The sequence below is a fragment of the Pan troglodytes genome, chromosome 8 (genome assembly GCF_028858775.2).
Source record: "Pan troglodytes isolate AG18354 chromosome 8, NHGRI_mPanTro3-v2.0_pri, whole genome shotgun sequence".
NCBI classification, from domain to species: Eukaryota; Metazoa; Chordata; class Mammalia; order Primates; family Hominidae; genus Pan; species Pan troglodytes.
This window is the reverse complement of record NC_072406.2, coordinates 58,676,551-58,699,814: the sequence shown is the minus strand read 5'-3', so window position 1 is coordinate 58,699,814 and position 23,264 is coordinate 58,676,551. Positions and strand designations below refer to the sequence as shown.

Here is a 23,264-nt window from a genome sequence, read left to right as displayed (position 1 = left end):
ATAAGAAATATGGCTTAGAAATCAGAACTTTTCATATAATCTCAAAACATGAATCACTTAGTAGCAATGATGCAGTGTTTATGATATTTTCCAAAATATACAATCAAGTAGAATTTTGAGAAGCTACAATCTACTTTGGGCAAAGTATGATTGTGTTGTCAACTTCAGGGGAATGTCACAATTTTAGTTGCCAATTTAAACTTAATAAAAAAAAAAGCCAATGAAAATTGTCGTTAAAAGGAAGGCTGTTTTGTTTTGCACAAGGAAACAGGTTTGCAAACATTTGAAATGAATCTATTTGTCAGGGTAGGTCATTCTGTGTCCTGTCGCTTACTTGGAGATCAGTTAAAGCTTTCTAGAGAAGGGAGACTGGATAGAAACAAGAAACCCAACTACAATGAAAGGAAAACTTCAAAGAGTTCACAGTCCATTGAGGAGATCCCATGAAACAGTGTCGCTGCTGTGGGAACTTGGTGCGGGGAGTGCAGGGCACAGTGACAGAAGTGGGGATGTGGAAGCACAGCTGTGGACAGAGAGGAGCATTCCTGGTGAGGAGGCAGCAGGAGCCTTGGGCAGCAGCAGAACAGACCATGTGTGTTCAGGGAGTGGCACCTGGTGTGCCTGGAGTCAGGCTGGAAAGTGTGAAGTGACTAGTGAGGAAGCTGCACACATGGGCTGGCACCGATTGTAAAGGGGTTTCATACCAAACCCAGGAGCCCGAATGCTCTCCTTGGAGTAGTGAGGAAGCGCCAGCAGGAGGGGCATGATCTGCTCTGTGGTTAGAAGACCCCCAGGTGGCAGTGCTGGAAACCTGCAGGTGTCAGACACCAGCCAAAGTGGTGAGACGTTACTGTGGCTACTGAGCAGAATGCAAATGTACCAAATGCAGGCCATGGAAAAGCAGGTGCAGGATGAGGGGGGTGGGGAGAATGGAGGGGGGAGCGGCTGAAGGAAGGATGAGGCACCTCCTTCAAAAGGAGAGTCAAAGACTGCTGTGTATGCAATTGATAAACTAGAAAGAAGCATATGCATGTTCTGGTTAAAAGAAGAGAGCAAGGAAGCAAAGATGGTTTCATCACCTTGTTTGCACTGTGTAAGGTGTCTGCCTGAGCTGGAAGATCAAAACTCACACCAGCCTCCCCACTCCCGGGAAGGACAGGCACACTTTCCAGACCGTGGCTCCTTCTGTGTTCAGATGAAGGAAAAGCCAATTCTGGCAAAACAGGCTTTACTTCAGAGATCTGGGAAGCCGCTGTGGGCAGCAAGGCCGCTGGGTTGATCGCTAAATTTGCCTAAAGAAGAAAAATGAAACTCTGTATTTGTTCTTCAACACAGCAGTCTATTATCTTTACTGTGACACATGACAAGATTCGGTGCACATAATGTATAATACGAGAGGAGTAGAGAAACGTAGGAAAATCGCCCGATCTAGTCTCAGAATTAAAACAGAGCGTCTTACACCTATGCCCACCACTGGGCTCAAAAAATAGATGTTAAAGACGCAGCACACAGGAGACAACAACTAGGTGCAGGGGAGGGGAGGCGGGGGAAGAGATGAGAAGATGTTTGGCAGCAGCTGACAAAAGTAGGAAACCCAAAAAAGTTTATAGATGCCACAGGGCAGGCAATGAAGATTCCAGTGTTTTAATTACTTGTATCTTCCCGATCCGAGTGGATGGTTCTTTGGTTTTAAATGGAGCGAGACCTGATGAGTCCTGTGTAAAATTACATCCAGTTAAAAATCCATTTGGGAAACAGAAAGACAAGTGTTTCTTATGCCTGTAAATAAATCTGTGATGGAGCAAAACTGTCACTTTCTGTAGCTCTTTAATGGGAAAGGCATTCAAATCTCTCCTGGGGCCTGATGTTTCACTAGCACTACTTCACGTATGCCTCCTCCTCTGTCACATAAGTGGAAAGCTGCCAGATCAGATATGGAGTCAAGGAATACAAGATGAGTAAGATTCCCAAGAGTCACAGTTTATCAGAGCACCTAAAACTGACCAGCAGGCAAAATTACCATGTTGGTTATCAAATAGAAATTTCAAGGAGCACACAAAAATTCAACCATAGCCTAATGCACTGGCTCTAAAAGCAAAAGATCTGAGCCCCAGGAAGGGTCAGTGGTGATGTGCTCATCCAAGTGCCTCAGGTTTACAGCTCAGGACACTAAGGCTTCAGTGAGACACCCTGGGACACCTGCACATGGAACTGTCACTCGCTCTCCAGTCCTGGGCTGTTCCCAGGAGGAGCTCCACAGCATTCTGAGAAGACTGCTGCAGAGTACGGCCCAACAGCAATGACCTCGGGAGAGGCAACACTGAGAGCAGGCAGGAAATCAGATGTAATTTATATTTATTTCTATTTTAATTCTATTCCAAGGAAATCCAGAGGAAGAAATAAATTCTTTAGTGGGAAGAAGATTCTTCATCCTACCTTAACTCCACTTCAGAGTCAAATCTGGCATGGCATCAAAAAACACTAACTATTAAAGTATAGATTCATGAAACTCTGGCGTGTGGAGTGAGGAGAGGGGAGATGACTCGGGGGGAGTGCAGTGAAGATAAAGCGGTAGCCCTGGTTGCTGTTTCCTCCTTAATGCAGACAAGTCTAAATAACTGTGGGTCTGCATAATGGAATTTCTCTGTACTGGGATGCAAACAAGAGCTGAAAATCCTTAAAGAGGATTTCTAACCTGAGGTGTTTCCGGCTTCCATATGCCTTTTTCTTTACTACCTTGAATGGATTCAGGATGTTTCTGGTTTTTGAAAGAGTTAACAGAGTGGTCTTTTTTCACTACTCTCTTTTTCTCTTGTACCTTCAAAAGAAAAAAAATACCAAAAAGGCATCAAATATCTTAGAAATTTTAAGGAAAAATCATAATGCAAAAAACAATCTGGCTTCTGAGACTTAAAAATACTTTCTCAAATGAGGGCTGAACCAACTCAAAGGTAGCATTTCAGAAATAGCATTCTGAAGACTGTGGCTGTCACAGGAGTCCTGTCTATGATAAAAAGAAAACAGAGTACCTACAAAAACCTACTGGGGCTGGGGGAGAAAATGACATAGAAAGGCTAAAACTCAGATTCAAAGCTTTGCACCTGAAAGGCACGAATATTTAGTCACCCCAGTGTATGCAATGGTCTTTCAATCAACCATTTAAACATCACACAGATGTGTAGTACAGTCAGAGAGCCTGGATTATTAATGTTTTAATGTTAGTATAGGGAACATAAGATGAGGAACAACAGAAACTAAGCATTGCATCCTCCACACACGCTCCCCTCGGCATGTTATTTGCCATTCATTTAGCAGGAAGCAGCACGACTCTCCTAGGATTTTCCTTAATCATCTAACTGGACGTTAGTTTCCTTTCCCAGAATCTTTCCCACACAACCCAGTATTGAGAACAAAAGGCTGGTACCAAAGGCTGGGACTTGGCAGAGCTGAAAAGATCATCATCTTCATCATCCCCAAACAGGCTCCCAACACTTGGCTCTAACAGCTAGAATAAACAAGACCCAAGTTCAATATCCAAAAGCAAAACAATTTACAAAGAGAACTAGGTGAGCTGTTGAGACAGCACCCAATACAATAACAAGTCATACTGTGGGGAACCATTTGGAACTGACCTTGGTTTTTTTGGTGCCAGCAAAAAGGTCAACATCTGGGTCATTGTCCTTTTGGAGCTTGTGGCTGAAAAGCAGCTCTTCATCCTGGAAGACACCTGTGCTCTTGGGGCGGGCATCAGGATCGCGGCCCTGGGAACAGGAGGGAAGGTCATGTGTGATTAGAGCTGTAAGAACTTATCTCAAGGAAGTTACATATGTAAAGAAGGACACAACAAAGATGTCCCCTGCAGCTGTATTATATTAGCAAAAGGCTGGCCACAGCCTAAAAGCCACTCAGTAGGGGAATGAAACATTGACAAAATGGAATGCTATGGCGCTTCCAAAAATACCAGAAAATATATTTATAAATACAAAGTATATATATATATATGCACAAGCTTTAGAGATAATCTTTCCAGGTTATAAATATTATATAAACTTTGTATAGTATCTAAATTTTTTATTAGAAAAGCAATCCATTAGTTCCATAATGAGAAACATTTTGAAGGTAAAAAACATACAACTGAATGAATTCTCTTCATCTCATTTCCAAAGGGAAGAAGAGACAGCAGCTGACTCAAGCACAAACTACACAGAGTGGTCAAGTATGTGTCCCTCACCTGTAAGCACTGCAGGCCAAAGACCTGGCACAGGTGCGACCACAAGCCTTCCTATGGCTGTCCATCACTTCTGCCCTACTTTCAGACCCCGAGTGAGTCCCTTTTTTGTTTACTAGATATCTAACATTTAAAAGTTACCATCAACATTATTGGTTTGATAATGCTCCAGACCTGACATTCTAAAATTCATCCCTATTTCCTTATCACAGCCACAGATTAAAACTTAACAAAAAGGCCAGGCATGGTGGCTCATGCCTGTAATCCCAGCACTTTGGGAGGCCAAGGCGGGTGGATTACCAGAGGCCAGGAGTTCGAGACCAGCCTGGCCAATGTGGTGAAACCCCACCTCTACTAAAAATACAAAGATCAGCCGGGTGTGGTGGCGTGTGCCTGTGGTTCCAGCTACTTGGGAGGCTGAGGTGGGAGAATCCTTGAACCTGGGAGGCAGAGGCTGCAGTGGGCCGAGATCACGCCACTGCACTCCAGCCTGGGCAACACAGTAGGACTCCATCTCAAAACAAAACAAAACAAAACAAAACAAAACAAAAAAACCAAAAAAACTAATGAAAAACTTACTTCTAACAAAATAAATCACATTAACAATAATTATTGTTATATATAAAAATGAGTTTAACACAGCAAGTAATGTTAAATATTTCACAACTATGGAAAAATATTACAAAACCATACACAGTAAGAGACTGGGAGAAAATATATCAAATTAATCATATTCACTGTGTGCAGCTCTCATTTATAAATAAGCTTATAGTATTGGTATAACCAAAAAATTCATATAACATTTTTTGTAGAAATAAACATAGACTATTTCTTTGGTTAGATCTATAAAAAGGATTGGCAATCTATGAGCTGCCAACCTGGTTTGCATAACATCACCATTGAGATCAAATTCATATACCATAAAATCTACCCATTTATGTATAAAATGTAATGATTTTTTTGGTATATTCAGATCTGTGTATCCACTACCACAATCTAAGTTTAGAACATTCTCATCACCCCCAAAAGAAACCCCAAACCATTAGCAGTAATTATCCATTCCTGGTCACTGCTACTCCCAGCCCCCAGTAACTACTAATCTACTTTCTGTCTCCATTGATAATGCCTATTCTGGACATTTCATATAAATGGAATCACATAATATGTGGTCTTTCATGACTGGCTTATTTTATTTAGAATGTTTTCAAGGTTCATCCATGTGGCAGCATGTATCAGTACTTTGCCTTTTTTATTACCAAATAATATTCCATTGTATGGATATACTATATTATGTTTAGCCATTGTTTCCATCTTTTGGCTATTATGAATAATGCTGCTGGGATCAATCATATTCAAATTTTGTGTGAACATGTTTTTATTTCTCTTGGATATGTACCCAGGAATAAAATTCCGGATTGTGTGGTAGCTTTATGTTATAAGAATTTGAAGAACAGCAAACTGTTCTCCAAAGTGGTTGTACTGTTCCACATTTGCAGCAGCAAGGAATGAGAATTTCCATTTATCCACATCCTTACCAATGCTCGTTACTTCCCTTTTTTTTTTTTTTTTTTATTATGGTCCTCTTCCCGGGTATGAAGTGGTATGTCACTGTGGTTTTGGCTTCCCTAACGCTGAGCATCTTTCTATATCCTTTTTGGCCATTTGTCTATCTTCTTCAGTAAAATCTCTATTCAGATGTCTGTCTTATCTATTTTTTTTCAGACAGGGTCTCGTTCTGTCACTCAGCCTGAGTGCAATGGTGTGATCACAGCCCACTACAGCCTTGAACTCCTGGGCTCAAAGGACTCTTCTGCCTCAACTTCCCAAGGAGATAGAACTATAGGAGCACGCAACCAGGCCTGGCTAATTTTTTAAATTTTTTGTAGAGACAGGATCTTGCTATGTTGCCCAGGCTGGTCTTGAACTCCCAGCCTAAAGCAATCCTCCCGTCCTGGTCTCCCAAAGTGCTGGGATTACAGGCATGAGCCATGACGCCTGGCCTATCCCTTCTTTCATCTGGGCTATTTGTCTTTTTATTATTGACTTATAAGTCTTTTACATATTCTGGATCTAAGTCCTTTATCAAATACATGATCTGTAAATCTTTTCTCCCATTTTGTGGGTGGTCGTTTGACTTTCCAGATGGTGCCCTTTGAAGCACAATGTTTTTCATTTAAATAAAGTCCAATTTAGCTATTTTTGTCACTTGTGCTTTTGGTGTCTTATCTAAGAAGGCTTTGCCTAATCCAAGGTCATGATAATTTACTCACATACTCTCTGGATTCTAGGAGTTGTACAGTTTTAGTTCTTACATTTGGATCTTACACTGGATCTGAGTTTATTTATTAATGGGTCCAACTTCATTCCTTTGCATGTAGATAATCAGCATCCTGGCACATCTGCTGAAGACTATTCTGTCCCCACTGAAATATCTTGGCACCTTAAGCAACTGACTGTAAATGTGAGGGTTTGTTTCTAGACTCTCAATTCTACTTCACTGATCTATATATTTTAACCTTATGCCAATACCACCCTGTCTTAAAGTAAGTTTTGAAATCAGGAAGTGTGAGTCTTCTAACTTTATTCTTCCTTTTCAAGACTGTTGGCTATTCTTGGTCTCTTACACTTCCATAAAAATTTTAGGATCAGCTTGTCCATTTCTGCAAAAAGCAAGCTGGAATTTTGATAGAGATTACAATAAATCAATCTGGGAAGGAAGTATTGCCACCTTACCAATATTAAGGTTTCTGGTCCATAAACACGAGATGTCTTTCCATCAATTTTAGGTCTTTAATTTCTTTCAATGTTTTGTAGATTTTAGTTTACAAGTCTTGTACTTCTTTTGCTAAATTTACTCCTATTTTGCCCTTCTTGGCATTACTATAAAAGAAACTGATTTCTTAATTTCAGTCAAAAGCTGGTAATTGCTTATGAAAGTTACTACTAGTAGGTTGGGTGCAGTGGCTCGTGCCTGTAATCCCAGCACTTCGGGAGGCTGAGGCAGGTGGATCACCTGAGGTCAAGAGTTCGAGGTCAGCGTGGCCAACACGGTGAAACCCTGTCTCTACTAAAAATACAAAAATTAGCTGGGCATGGTGGTGGGTGCCTATAATCCCAGCTACTCAGGAGGCTGAGGCAGGAGAATCGCTTGAACCCGGGAGGCAAAGGTTGCAGTAAGCCAAGATTGTGCCATTTCAATCCAGCCTGGGGGACAAGAGTGAAACTCCATCGCAAAAAAAAAAAAAAAAAAGAAAGTTACTAGTAGTAACTTTCGTAAGTTAGTAAATGTTCATTACTAGCTTACAGAACTACAATTGGTTTTCACATATTGATCTTACATCCTTCAATCTTAATGACTTTAATTATTTCCAATGGATGTTTTTTGCAGATTCCTTAAGACTTTCTATATAAAAGATCATGCCATCTGCAAATACAGATTGCTTCACTTCACTTTTTCCTTTCCAATCTGAATGCCTTTTATTTCATTTTCTCACCTACATGCCCTGCTTAGAATCCCCAGTACAAGGTTGATTAGAATTACCAAGAGTGGACATTGTTGTGTTGTTCATGATGTTAGGGTTGAAAAGCATGCAGTCTTTCACCATTAAGTATGATGTCAGCTGAGGGATTTCATAGATGTCCTTTATCAAGTTCATTAAGCTTCCTCCTATGCCTAATTGAGTGCTTTACCATGAAAAGGTTTGGATTTTATTAAAAGCTTTTTCTGCATCTGTTGAGATGTATTTTATTGATACAGTGCATTATATCAACTAATTTTAGATGTTGAACCAACCTTGCATTCCAGGGGTAAATCTCACTTCTCATAATGTGCAATCCTTTTTATATTTTGCTGAATTGGGTTTAGTAGTATTTTTGTTGAGGATTTTGGCCTCTACATTCATAAAGGATATCTAGCTTTCTGGTGATGTCGCTGTCTAGTTTTAATATCAGGGTCATACTAACCTCACAGAATGACCATCATCTATTTTTTTTTTTTTTTTTTTTTGAGATGGAGTCTCGTTCTGTTGCCACACTGGAGTGCAGTGGTGCGATCTCGGCTCACTACAACCTCTGACTTCCTGGTTCAAGCAATTCTCTTGCCTCAGCCTCCCGAGTAGCTGGGATTACAGGCAAGCGTCATCATGCCAAGCTATTTTTTGTATTTTTAGTAGAAACAGGGTTTCATTATGTTGGCCAGGATGGTCTCGATTTCTTGACCTTGTGATCCACCCACCTTGGCCTCCTAAAGTGCTGGGATTACAGGTGTGAGCCACCACGCCCAGCTGACCATCACCTATTTTTATTAATAAAACTTACTGGAACACAGTCCATCCATCTTCATGCCCATCCATCTTCATGTTTCCTAGGGCTGTTTTCATGCTGCCAATGGCAGAGCTAGGCAGTTATGACAGAGCCCAAATAGGCTGCAAAAGCTAAAATAGTCATTATATGGTCCTTTATAGAAATAGTTTGCTGACACCTGATCAGTATGAAAGGTTCATCTACAACACTTTTTCTTAAACTGAATGTTAGTAATACTTAACTGTACAGCTCCAGCCTAACTTCCCTTTCCTGCTGTTTACGTCCCACAACTGGCCAAGGGGCAAAGTTTTGCTAGAAGGAACAACAAGGTCTGTAAATCCCAGAAGAGGGGGGTGAAATTCTAATCCCCTATCCTAACACTGCTACTTGAGGTAAGAGTTCCTGATTAAGATTCCCAAATATCTAAATGACTGCACAGAATCATTAACACACTACATTGAAGGTTAAGATTCCTTCAGAAACTCACATGACAGAATGACAACCATGAGATGAGAGTCTTTTATCTCATCCAGAGACTTGAACCACTATTGCTTTTTGCTTACCTTTCCTACTTCTTTCTGTGGAGCCTGGATAATGTTTTGATCTTCCATTTTATCCTCTTCCTCATCAAACAAGCTAAGAACAGTTTTGGTTCTAGGCTTGGTTCCTTTGTCCAATGGGGATGATGAAGAAAATAAATCAGAATGCTTGACTGTTTCCTGAGCAGATCTAGTCAAAAGTCCTTCCTGAAAATGAAAATAATAGGGGGAAAAAATAAGTAACACCTGGAAATACAAATCCTATCATGGAGCCTGCCAAGCTCCTCGTTAATTCAGTAACTGCCACATTTGCATGACTCAGGGCACAGTGAATCACATCTGTGCCCAAGTAACAAAACACTGAGGTCAATTCTTGATTGGCTGCTCCAAGAGACAGTCTTGTACAATCATCCGTAGCCAAAGATAACTTTTCCAAGCATTAAGACCATGGGTCCCTCTCTCATATCAAGTGATAGGACGGCTATAATCCTGATGCACACTGGTTGCTCATGAACTAGGAAGAACTTCTAAGTGTCAAAGATAACCAATACAAGTGCCAATCATTGGGAGTGGACCATGAATTCGTAGCATTTAACTAATACATAAGCCCCAAGGGGGAAATCTAATCAGGAAAATCAGACCCTCAAATTGTAAAAGGCTTACACTGTATAGGCAATTGAAGAAGAATCTCTGAAATAATTCTAAAATGCAGTATTTATTCATTCAACAAATGGCACATTTCAGGTAAGATACCATTGATTATGAGGTACATCCCGATTTCAGAGTACTCAAACTATTAAAAAAATGCTTCTTTAAAGAAATACAAAGTTTATAACATAGTGCCTACTGTGTGCAAGGTAATATGCCAGTACTACAGATATGATGGTGAGCAAAACAAACTGGGCCAAGTCTGCAAGGGGCTTACACTCAGGGAGAGGGCAGTACAGCAACCAGTCAGAGTCAAGTGTGGACCAGGACTGGGATAGGACTGGGGTCCACACACAGCCACTAGGAAGAGAATTTCACACAGGAACACAGGTACAAATGAAATGCTTGTATCACTGTAGCTCCAAGGAGCCTCAGCAGCAAATGCAAATGCAACACTCTTCACACAGGCCCTGGGAGATCTTAGACCTAAGCAGCTGGACACACAGCGTATAAGAAAAGTTAGAGAAAGAAAAGAGGCATATAGAGACTGAAGGCAACCACAAAGCTGGATGCCCAGGTGTGGCCAGCAGCACTACCCACAGGCCTCCTGCAAGAGACGGCAGACCGTCCAGGACTTGAAAGCTAGTGTTTTAGAAAGAGTAGAAATTTCACTCTACTCTGTAATCCTTGCCAATATCATCTAAAAGTAAAAGGATGCTAAACTAAAATCTCCTTAAAACTGACATTTAAATTCAAGTGCAGTTGGGGACCAAAGGAGGACCAAGGGTAACAGGAACACTGCACAGAAGAGAACAAGTTAGAAAGCAAAGATGCCATGACGTGACAGTAACCACAGAGACAGGAGCAGGCACACCACAGTGCGCACATGTCTTGGAGAAGGGCCAGGAGGAAAGGCCCTGCAGAGGCTTCCTGCACTGTGGGGACACAGCCTGCTTGTCTATGTTTTCGAATCTGTCTACAAATGGGCCATTTATTTTCTGTGGTCAAAAAACTTAAGGGGTTATGTGTGTTTGAAACAACATACGAGAGACAAATGCATTCAAGTATACAAGAGAAAAAAGTCCACCTTTTCTGACTCAGCCACATCAGTTCTCCCAAATTTTAATGACTCCTTGGCACTCTCAACCTTCTTATCCACAGACTTCACTCCAAGTTGTGCCTCCTTCTCTTCTTCATCGCTGAACAGCAAAGGTGGTGCCTCAGAGACAGTCTCTTTTTTCTACCAAAAGAAGAGTACATGACATCCACAACAATAAAAAAGTGTGTCTGACCAGCATGGCCATATACAGAACAAGCCCAAACCATCCTCTTAGGGCTTCAGCTAAATGTGATCAAGGAAGAGAGGACAGGATAGTGAAGGTAGCACCAAAGGGGAGAAGCAAAAAACACCACCACCCGGGACTTGTGGACAGGACACTTCACGCCACCACATCACCTGTATCTGTCTACTTGTGTCTGTCAACCCCCATGCCTCCCTCACTCAGATCCTTATCTCTGCCACCAGACGATTATGAGTCTCTCTCTCTGCCTCACTCCTCTTATATTTCAACTAGAAGACATTATCCAGCGTTGTCTTGCTAAAACAAAACACCTGCTGGATCAGGTCCTCTCCCAACCCAAACCAGCACTCCTTGCATGAAGCAAATGACACTCAGCAGACACCCCATTCTATCCCTCTACTCATATGCATCTCCTCCTTTCCTTGCTGTTCCTTAAGGTCACTGCAAACTTCCAGACTTCCATGCCACGCTGCCCTCGATGTCTGTAGGTGCAAATCCTCCCCATCCTTCAAGCAGGGCCCCCACGCAGATGTCACCCACAGTCTCTGTCCTCTTCATTTAGTGTCAGTTGCTTTGTTGAATAAGCATAATATTTATCTCTCTACTTGACCCTTCCTTGACTTTCTTCCTAACTTATATAACAGCTAGCACATATCTGTTTGTCTGTTCATCTGAAAGGACTATACACTATATTTTCATGGCCAGTCCTAGTGTTTTATACCAACTCAGTGTTCAATACAAGTCTGCAAGCACTTCAGCCCATTTCTCATGTCTTCCTTATCAGGGAGGCAGGGATTTGGGGACTAGGAAACTGAGGTTTGTGACTTTCCTGGAATTCATGGCATTTTTGCAGCAAGTGACTTATCAACAAGTGCTTGAGAAAAAACTAAAGCTCTATTATAGTATAGTACAGATACAAATCATACCATATGACACGAGGAAGTGTGCTTTGAGGCAATGCCTGAAGCAAGTTAGGAAGGCAGATTTGGGAAACTAAGGAAGGACATTGCTAATCATGATTTTAAAATGTGATGAATGAAGAAAGAAGAGAGCAAGGGGATTTTTAGTTAGGAAGAGATAAGTAAAGTGCAAAACCATTGAACTTGACATAAAAGAACACTGGAAGGCATAAAGAATTTCAGAAGAGATAAGGCAACACTGAAGTGATCAAAGGAAAAGGCTTTTGTGGAACATCCTGGACTCACTGAAAACTACATAAAAATTCAGTGCAAGCCGGGCGCGGTGGCTCACACCTGTAATCCAAGCACTTTGGGAGGCCAAGGTGGGCGGATCATGAGATCAGGAGATCGAGACCATCCTGGCTAACACAGTGAAACCCCGTCTCTACTAAAGAAATACAAAAAATTAGTTGGGCATGGTGGTGGGTGCCCGTAGTCCCAGCTACTAGGGAGGCTGAGGCAGAATGGCGTGAACCCGGGAGGCGGAGCTTGCAGTGAGCCGAGATGCGCCACTGCACTCCAGCCTGGACGAAAGAGCAAGACTCTGTCTCAAAAAAAAAAAAAAAAAAAAAAAAAAAAAAAAAAAATCAATGCAAATAGTTGATAGGGGAGACAAAAAGAGACTTAAGTATGGCAAATCATATTCTTCCTTCATATATAACTAAGGTCCTTAAACCACAGAAAATGCTACCCAAAGTACCAGTTTTAATCTTCTTGAAGACAAGCTCATCCTTGTCATGAAGTTTACTTCCTGTTTTTTTCTTTCTTTTTTTTTTTTTTTTTTTGAGATGGAGTCTCACTCTGTTGCCCAGGCTGGAGTGCACTGGCACAACCTCAGCTCACTGCAAAATCCATCTCTCAGGTTCAAGCAATTCTCCTGCCCCAGCCTCCCTAGTAGCTGGGATCACAGGCGTGCACCACCATGCCTGGCTAATTTTTGTATTTTTAACAGAGATGGGGTTCCACCATGTTGGCCAGGCTGGTCCCAAACTCCTGACCTCAGGTGATCCACCCACCTCAGCCTCCCAAAGTGTTGGGATTACAGGCGTGAGCCACCGCGCCTGGTCAAATTTACTTTCTTGATAGGTGTCAGAAAATAAGGAAAGTCTGAAGAAAAAAAAATTGTCTAAAATGGCTGCATCTTGGCCATATGGGTAATAGAAACCGGGCCTATGAACGAAAGCTGAACCTCACCTGCAAGGCCAGAGTCTGTCAAATATCACACTGACAGGTACCGATTACAACCTGCCTATTGGATGAAGCACAAAGGCAGCACAAAATCAACCATCCCTCTCCTGACCCTGCAACTGCGACCCCTATGTACTCATTAGGGTAAAAGGCTAATGAGGAAAACACATTAACCACATATTTACTTTATCTTATATTCAATGTCACTGAGCACCAATCTGAATTGTTAAGAAAGTCACCGTTGCTTCACTGCCCCCTTTTCCCATTTTCTATATAACAGAAATGTATAAATGCTGTGTCTCGTGTGGCCCACTCTGGGACGCATTCTCAGTTTGTGTGGAGTCTCTTTACTGGGCTAGTAGTTCTCAAGCTTGGCTCAAAACAAAGCTCACATTACATTTCTTTAAGTTCTCCTGCCTGTGGTTTAACCTTTTGGTCAACATAGGCTTACAACCAAGTCACAATTAACTTACACTGAAATATCTGTAAACAAGAAATATCTTTTATTTACTATTGTCTAAAGATGATTATATTTCACAAATAATCAAAAACGTGTAGGCTATTCAGCTACTTAAGTTGTGTGTCTTGACCTTTTGTTTTATTTAACAATCATAATTACCATAGGTTGAAAGAAGTTTTACAGCTCCAGAGGCTCCAAAATTCATTAATTTATTGCTCAGTTATCCTCCAGAGTAGTTTATTTATAATTTACAAAGAAAAACCAATCAGATCTCCTGACTCCTTTAATTGTACAACCACTGGATGTCCTCAAAGGGGGAGATGTAAGTACAGAGCACCCAAGGAAAGGCTCAGGAGCCCCGTAGAAGCAGCAGCAGGGAGCCTGGGGCCCAGGGTGGGCAGCATGCTGGCCCAGGGCTGAGAGCTTCTGGTATAAGCTGAGTAACTCCATTTAACAGGAAGGGTCTTCTTCCATATCTCCTAGATATTTTTTGTTTGGAGTTTATTTCTAATTCCACAGTAATGCACAAATGCCTTCCTTAAAAAGGCTTTAAAAAGGCATTGAGAGTATGAAGTTCCCCATTCCATACCTTTCCCTGGACATAATCACTGGTAACAATGTGCTATCGATGATTTCAGGCTGGCTTCCAGGCATTCATGTGTATTTCTTGTTTTGTAAAGTTTAAATTACACCATGTTTATGTGTTTACGCTTTTTTTTTTTTTTTTTGGCCTGCAGTATGTTTTTCATCCCAATAAGCTCCACCCTGGGTTTTTTACCACTGTATAGTATTCCACAGTCTAACTGTACTAGGACCTGTGTGACCATTTCTCCACTGATGGAGTATAACGGCCTCAAGGTTCATGCATTTTGTAGCACATGTGAGAATTTCCTTCCTTTTTACTGATTGGCTAATATAAACCAGGACCAGTGTTAGTACTCGACACACACTCATAAAAGGAATGATTTTGCCTTAACCGGCCTAGTCTAATGTTGGCAGAATTCCATGCCAGTGGGGCCCAAGCCTCTTCTGAGACCCAGTTCCTTGTTCCTACACCTGACACTGAATGATGGCTTTGCACATGTGCTTCTTCTGTAGAATACTATTAATCAGAAGATCTCTTTCTGAAACCAGGCAAATAAGGTCTTCCATAAGACTCAGCCTCCAAGGTTAGGTATGAAGAGCTGGTTCGGGGAAGTACCACTACTGATGCAGCATAAACTCAAGGACATTTCCTGGGACTAAGAGATGAGGAATACCTTTGTTGCAGGAGGAATAGATGTGGGAGGAGAGCCAAACAGAGAGCCTCCGCTATCAACATCGTCTTCAAAGAGGAGTGACACTCTCTGGGTCTTCTTTTGGCTACACAAACAAACAAAAGGTCAAATTAAGGAAAAGTGTGATGAAAAAAACAAAAACCATAACAACAATATTTCTTCTAGACTGCACCTACAGGAATCCACCTACCACCCAAACACCCAAGCCATTAGTTGACCTTACACAGTTGAAAGCAAACAGGAAAGACCTTTGAAATAGATGAAATCTGACTCCAACAAATCACCAGTCTCTGTCCCTCCTGCCTCAGGTTGCCCCTTTCCTGTTACTATCCAGTGCAGGTTCATCAGCTGTTACCGCTGCAAGGCACACGATGCCTGAGCCTTCCCAAGCAGAACATTCTCTCCCACTTCCTATAGCACAAAAAGAATCAAAGCGGACATGCCTATTTCCAGAACTGTCATGAAGACGGTTGCCAAGAGAGATCACAGGGCCAGGATCAGCACTGGGAAATGACCCTGTGCCTGGCTTCTATTTCTTATTTTTAGTAGCGTTATCGAGACATAATTTACATTCCATAAAATTCACCTTGTATTTACTTTATTTTTAATATTTATTTTACTTTTTAAGACAGGGTCTCACTCTACTGCCCAGGCTGGAGAGCAATGGCACAATCATATCCCACTGCAGCCTCAAATTCCTGAACTCAAGTGATCTCCTGCCTTAGCCTCTCAAGTAGCTACAACTACAGGCACACATCACCATGCCTGGCTAATTTTTTTACTTTTTTGGAGAGGTGAGGTCGCTCTATGTTGCTCAGGCTGGTCTCAAACACCTGGCCTCAAGAGATCCTTCCACTTGGCCTCCCAATCAGTTAGGATTACAGGCATGAGCCGTTGCACCTGGCCAGATTCACTCTTTTAAAGTGTGTACTTCAATGGTTTTCTTAATCCAGATTCACTCTTTTAAAGTGCATACTTCAATGTTTTCTTTAATATACTCATTGAGTTGTGCAATATCACTACAACCTAAGTGCACAACATTATCATGACCCCAAAAAGAACCGCCATGCCTATGAGCCATCACTCTCCATTCCCCCTGCCCCACAGACCCTGGCAACCACTAATCTACTTTCTGTCTCTATGGTTTATCTATACATTTCATATAAATGGAACAATACAATATGTGGTTTTCTGTGACCAGCTTCTTTCAAGTAACATAAAATTTTCTAGGTTCATTCATGTTCTAGGATGCATCATTACTTTATTCTTTTTTATTGCTGAAGAACAGTCCATCGTATGATTATACATTTTGTTTATCCAGTCATCAGTTGATGGACATTTGGGTTGCTTACACTTTCGGCTGTTATAACTAAGGCTGCAATAAACACTCATGTACAAGTTTTTATATGAACAACTAATTTCATTTCTCTTATGTATATACATAGGAATGAAACTATTATGTCATATGGTGACTCTATGTTTAACATTTTGAGGAAATGCCAAACTACTTTCCAAAGTGACTACACCATTTTACGTTCCCACCAGCAGCGTATGAGGGTTCCAATTCCTCCACATCCTCACCTCAACTTCTTCTTGTGTGTGTAAAGCTTCTTTTGAGATCTGATGAAGGTATGAATTATTTTCCATACACAAAACTTGACAGACAACTTCGGGAACAATAGGAGGTAGGATGTATCTGGAGCAGAGAAAGCATTCCTGAAAGCCAGGTATGGTGTGTGGCTGGAACCAGGACCCACAAACAAGATGGGGTTCAGACTGCCAGATTTATGACCTTGTGTGGGGTGGGGGTAGTGGACACTCATGGGAATAAGCTAACCTGGATACAGCGCAGAAAATGGTCAGCTGAGGGTGTTGGGGTATGAAGGTGGAGCCATGTCCGCCCTCGACTCCCTATTTCTTCTCTTTCTCGTCTGTTTAAAGTTAGGAAAGAAAGGCCTTTTTTTTTTTTTTTGAGATGGAGTCTCTCTCTGTTGCCCAGGCTGGAGTGCAGTGGTGAGATCTTGGCTCACTGTAACCTCTGCCTCCCAGGTTCAAGCGATTCTCCTGCCTCAGCCTCCCGAGTAGCTGGGATTACAGGTGCATGACACCACACCCAGCTCATTTTTGTATTTTTAGTAGAGACGGGGTTTCACCATGTTGGTCAGGCTGTTCTTCAACTCCTGACCTCGTGATCTGCCTGCCTCGGCCTCCCCAAGTGCTGGGATTACAGGCGTGAGCCACTGCGCCCAGCTGGGAAGGCTTCTTAAGAAACAAGACTTACACTTAGTTTTGAAAGAAGGTGGCCAGGCAACACAGGAAGAAGAATGTCCCAGGAGAGAGCAACAAAAATAAAGGAATGTACTATTTCCCTGCACTCACGATGCTAACTGGTAATACCTGAGGGCTCAGAATGTGCCAGCTATTGTGCTCAGCATTTCACATTTAGATTCCATCTCATCATCCCAACAAACCGATGAGAGAAATGCTGTTTTTATTTTTGTTTAACAAATGAGGAAATTGAGGCACAGGGAAGTTAGGTAACTTGCCCAAGGTTATTCAGACAGGAACTGGCAGAATCAGAATTTAATATCAAGTTTCCAGAGCCTATATTCTAAATCAGAGACCAAAGATGCATCCGAGTGTCAAGTTACAGAGGCCTAATGCAGAAATGGTGATGCTTGACAAGATTCGAGTATTTGGAGACAGAAACCTGAGGTACTTCTGAATCTATCAAATGACGCTTAACCACACCAAAGCATAGGATTTACATGTCCAATCAGTTACTTCTTTCTGCTAATAACATTCAGGTGAATTTCAAAGTAATCATGTCAGGCTTCCAAAAGGAAAAAAAGTATTTGCAGGGAAGTAATTCTGAACCCATAAGCTAATCTGGCAGCATGTTATACCAACCACAGCCCACGCTCACTCTGAATATCCTAGCAGCTTCAGTTCCAGCATTAATGGGGAGAGGCACCTAGGTCGGCTATGGGTTATCAGCCCCTGGAGTGATACTGCACAGCTCTACAGGGAACTTCCTCCTAACAGGATGTGTTAAATGCTGAGCAGATTTCTATTCAAATAACAAAAACTTTTTTTCTTTTTTTTTTTTTTTTTGAGATGGAGTCTTGCTCCATCGCCCAGGCTGGAGTGCAGTGGTGCCATCTCAGCTCACTGCAACCTCCACCTCCCGAGTTCAAGCCATTCTTCTGCCTCAGCCTCCCAAGTAGCTAGGACTACAGGCACGTGCCACCACACTCGGCTAATTTTTATATTTTTTTAGTAGAGACAGGGTTTCACCATATTGGCCAGGCTGGTCTTGAACTCCTGACATCGTGATCCGCCCACCTCAGCCTCCCAAAGTGCTGGGATTACAGGCGTGAGCCAACGTGCCTGGCCTAAAGTAACTTTTAAGTAATCCTGACCGAACCTGACATACTTTAGAGTAGCCCAGAGAAAAATCACAAACAAAAGATACTCAAATCCCTGACAAACAAAGAAAAAGAATATGGTTAAAAAATAATGATTGGGGAAGAAATCAGATAAGGATCCACAAAGACAAACATTTCCGGGTACTGAGGGAAAAGATGGTGCCATTGAAAAGCAAAGACATTCTCACTGGCACAATCACTATGTGATCCATGATTAGCAATCACCCGATGAACTAGCTTGTGCATCAGATTCCTTTTCTTGTTACCACGGACACGGAGTGAGGGACTCCTTCCAATGACTATCTCACCTGTCCTTGGCAATGGCAAAAAGATCATCTTCTTCGTCTTCCTCAAAGAGACTGGTCTTTTTCACAGCCTTGGCCTCCTGGCTCTGGAGGGTCCCAGAATCCCTGGGTTCTCCTTTAGACCTGCTGTCAGATGCTAAGTGGGTCTGTGAAGCAGGAATATTCCACTGGTCCTTAAAACATAAAATATATATTAAAACTCCAGGCCAGGCGCAGTGGCTCATACCTGTAATCCCAGCACTTTGGGAGGCCGAGGCGGGTGAATCACGAGATCAGCAGATCAAGACCATCCTTGCTAACACGGTGAAACCCCGTCTCTACTAAAAATACAAGAAAATTAGCCGGGTGTGGTGGCGGGAGCCTGTAGTCCCAGCTACTTGGGAGGCTGAGGCAGGAGAATGGAGTGAACCCAGGAGGCAGAGCTTGCAGTGAACGGAGATCGTGCCACTGCACTCCAGCCTGGGGGACAGAGCGAGACTCTGTCTCAAAAAAAGAAAAAAAAGTCCAATGGCAATTTAGATTATAAAACATGGGAAGTAAAATAAAACTTATATTTGTTAAACTAAGTTGTATTTAAACTAAGTATTAAACTTAGTGCATCAGTCTTGAAGAAAGCTCATGCCTAAGACTTTTCTTTGAACTCAGATCTAGACAGCTGGGCTCTCTGACCTCACAGAGCTTCCCATGATTTCCTCCTCCAACACCTGCCACGATGTCTCTTCCCACTGTGGTTCTGCACTGTATTACGACAAGCGACTTGTCTATTTCAGGGAATCAACATTAATTACAGAGGCTATAAGGAAGCCGAATGTAAAAATACCAAGAACTCAAGAACTTCCAACTCCAGAGAAGAATATTTTAATTTTAAAAATCCTAAAGCAGATTGAAAAAAAAAAGTGTAAAAACTCACGCAACACACATGTGAACAAGACACAATGAAAAACTGCCAGTAATCCTTTTACCACAAGTCTGAATGTGGCCTTTAGAAAGCATTTAAGGAAATTCTACTCAACTATGCTCACACCCCTTCAAATCAAAGAACTCCCAAGCACTTGCATAAGTGCTCTATCTCTGGAGTCTAGAGTCTTGCAAATCAAAGTGGAGTCCACAAGCCAGCAGCAGATTATGCAGAATTTCAGGCCCCGCCCCTATTTTCTGAGTCAGAACCTGCATTTCACAGGGTGCCTGGGTGATTTCCTAAACATGAAGGTTTGAGAAGTGCTCCTCAATGTTTAGCAGTGACTAAACGCTGAAATCCACTAGAGAGCATCACAAAACTCCAATGACGAGGCTGTACCCCAACCAGATTAATTCAGAATCTCTGGAGCTGGGATCCACTGTCAGCACTCGTTAGGTCTTCTCTTTTTTTTTTTTTTTTTTTTTTTCCCTTTTTTGAGACAGAGTCTTGCTCTGTGGCCCGGGCTGGAGTGCAGTGGCGCGGTCTCGGCTCACTGCAACCTCTGCCTCCCGGGTTCGAGTGCAGTGGCGCGGTCTCGGCTCACTGCAACCTCTGCCTCCCGGGTTCAAGTGATTCTCTTGCCTCAGCCTCCTGAGTAGCTGGGATTACAGGCAAGCACCACAACACCCAGATAATTTTTGTATTTTTTAGTAGAGACAGAGTTTTGCCATGTTGGCCAGGCTGGTCTCAAACTCCTAATCTCAGGTGATCTGCCCACCTCCTTGGCCTCCCAGAGTGCTGGGATTACAGGCGTGAGCCACTGTGCCCGGCCTGTCAGCACTCTTTTAAGTTCCCCATGGATCCCAATGAGCAGCCGAAGTTGACAGCCTTTGTTCTAGGACAAGCTTGTCCAACCTGTGGCCCATGGGCCACACACAGCCCAGTATGGCTTTGAATGCGGCCCACCACAAATCTGTAAACTTTCTTAAAACATTATGGGATTTATGCATGAACCTTTTTATTTTTTTAGTTCGTCAGCTATTGTTAGTGTTAGTGCACTTTATGTGTGACCCAAGACAATTCTTCTTCTTCCAGTGTGGGTCAGGGAAGCCAAAAGACTGGACGCCCCTGTTCTAGAACCTTGGCTGTCTTTCTTCTGCATGTCTTTTTGCTCCAAGCTTTAGGTAATGTTTTTATTTTCCCTGAACCACTATAATACTCTAGTAGGAGCAACTACACTGATGTCTGGCTGTTGCTACAGGGGGAACAATCACTGACAATGTTTAAAAGAAAAAAACTGGATAATCTATCATAAATTCATACATTTGAGTAGAAAACACAAATTATATATGCTTGGGAGTTCCTTGATGTGAAGGCATGAGCACAGCTGGGTGGGAATTCCTTAAATGCTTTCTAAAGGCCAGACTCAGACTTGTGTAGTAAAAGGATTACTAGCAGGTTTTCATTGTGTCTTGTTCACATGTGTGTTGCATAAGCTTTTTTTTGAGACGGAGTTTCGCTCGTTGCCCAGGCTGGAGTGCAATGGCATGATCTCGGTTCACAACAACCTCCATCTCCTGGGTTCAAGTGATTCTCCTGCCTCAGCCTCCTGAGTAGTTGGGATTACAGGCATGCACCACCACAACCTGCTAATTTTTTTGTATTTTTAATAGAGACAAGGTTTCTCCATGTTGGTTAGGCTGGTCTCGAACTCCCAACCTCAAGTGATCTGCCTGCCTCAGACTCTCAAAGTGCTGGGATTACAGACGTGAGCCACCACGCCCGGCCGCATAAGCTTTTAATACATTTTTTTTTTGCAATCTGCTTCAGAATTTTTAAATTGCTTTCAGTAAGAACACGAACATATCTATGACTTATATATCCACTTCACCCCCTCCTAACTTGCCTACAATGTTAAAAAAAAGAGGAATTATTATAACACAGGAAGATGTTTAATACTCAGGATTTTTTATATCATCATATTTAAAGTCTTTTTCTGCACAGCTAAATCTGATTCCCTGCTACTAAATCTGATTGAGTTGGCAACTAAACTAACTGATTTGGTAGTATCTATCCAGATCACAAACAGAAATATTGCTAAGACTCCCTCAAAAAGGAGTTTAACCGCAATAGGTAACTCCTCCTAACTATAGTTCTAAATTAATGAAACACAGTAGTCATTTAACAAGATACTAGTATATATGGCCATTGGGGTATACGGGACATGCTATCTCAAAATATGACACCTTGGCATTTGAGAAAACAGAAGCAGAAAGGTCTCTCTGACCTTTCCCTGGCCCTTCTCCTCTGAAGCAGGACATAGAAGAATCCTCTAACCCTCTCTGGAGTAGGTCATAAGAACTTCATTCCAGTCCTCCCTATTCCCAGAGGAAAGGAGCCTCCTTATTTGTAAAGATGCAGAGAATGATCTGACCACGCAGGCCTTGCTGAGCTCCCCCAGCTTATTCCCATCAGGTCACACCCCTTTCATCTAATCGTGCTCCTCCAAAACTGTCCACTTCTTCATCAGACAGCATCAAATTGACACAGGATTTCCTGTTTCTCTTGAGTTTTTCTTTCTGAAGGCTCCTGTGTCTGGTAAAACTTATCTTACGTAAACTTGCACACTTTTCTCTGGTTAATCTGTCATTTGTTCTAAGGGACTCGACCATGAACCTAGCGATGGCTGAGACATCATTTCCCCCCTAGCCAGCCTAACTCATTTGAAGGAGCATACACTATCGTGTGGGAGTCACACTTATTCCTAACCATTTTGAAGAGATTCATCTTTAAATTAATATATTACATTAAATGTCTTCCTTCAGAAAAGACAATCTTGTGAACATCACCTTTGGTGACTGAACATCACCTTTGGTGACTGAACATCACCTTTGGTGACTGAACATCACGAGATATAAAACAGGTAGAAAAAGACTTGGGATGGCTTTAACTCTTAAATCCCATGAAATCATCCCCTCTTCTTTAGCAGAAACCTCAGCTCACCTCCTCATCACTGCTGAACAACAGGGCAGATGCTTTCTTTTTGGAGAGCTCGGAGGCTTTTGCTTTCTCTTCTCTCTGAGCTTGTAGAGACAATGTCTGCCTCTTAGCAGCTGTACCCCCAAAAAGATTATCCTAGAAAAGCAAATGGCAGAAAGGAAGACAACTTTATAATCAGAAAACATAGGATGTCCTCCTATATCACACTGTTAGGAAGTAAGTCTCCAGTCAGGTATACAAATAACAACTCTGGCGGGGAAAAACCGCAAAATGCTAGTAAATCCCAAACTACAGCCTTTTCTCACTGCACCCATAGAAGGGAAAGAGATTACCATAGAACTCAAAGGCAGAACAGCTGTGAATAAGCAGGAGAACAACATGCGAATGAGATCATGAAGTACAAGGAGAAACTGAGCCCCATCCAGTCGCCCTGTGGGCAAGTGCCTCTCTGCTCATTTCAGGGGGTTACAGCCTGCAATGGGCACGGGAGCCCCCGCAGCAGCCAGAAACTCACACTGTCGTCTCCACGAATGAGAAACCAGAACAATGGCTCAAAGGAGAGAACTGGGGGTCTGTCTCCACTCCTTTACAGGTCAGAAAGACATACACCTGGGATGGAGGGAAGGCATGACTTGTGTTTCTCATTAGTTTCAAAGAGATTATACAAAGTGGAGAAATAGTTTACTAAATAAAATTGCTGGTGTACTAAGTTTAATGGCATTTGTAAATTC

General features: G+C 42.2%; 1 protein-coding gene across 31 annotated transcripts in view; it reads right to left on the bottom strand.

Annotated features, from left to right (window-relative positions):
• LOC466067 (WASH complex subunit 2A) overlaps positions 1-23,264 on the bottom strand; it is a 65,498-nt gene that overhangs the window by 4,634 nt on the left and 37,600 nt on the right. For 5 of the 31 annotated variants that reach the window (XM_054659505.2, XM_054659496.2, XM_054659500.2 and 2 more), the window contains 10 exons: positions 22,537-22,668; positions 18,639-18,808; positions 14,885-14,987; positions 10,805-10,957; positions 9,094-9,276; positions 3,633-3,761; positions 3,425-3,505; positions 2,696-2,818; positions 1,653-1,715; positions 1,080-1,292 (listed from right to left, as the gene is read on the bottom strand). In XM_054659505.2, coding sequence (XP_054515480.2) covers positions 1,080-1,292; positions 1,653-1,715; positions 2,696-2,818; positions 3,425-3,505; positions 3,633-3,761; positions 9,094-9,276; positions 10,805-10,957; positions 14,885-14,987; positions 18,639-18,808; positions 22,537-22,668 — 1,350 coding nt within the window. The remainder of the gene's footprint in view (positions 1-1,079; positions 1,293-1,652; positions 1,716-2,695; positions 2,819-3,424; positions 3,506-3,632; positions 3,762-9,093; positions 9,277-10,804; positions 10,958-14,884; positions 14,988-18,638; positions 18,809-22,536; positions 22,669-23,264) is intronic. The other 26 variants (XM_054659509.2, XM_054659497.2, XM_054659503.2 and 23 more) reach the window with 10 other exon arrangements.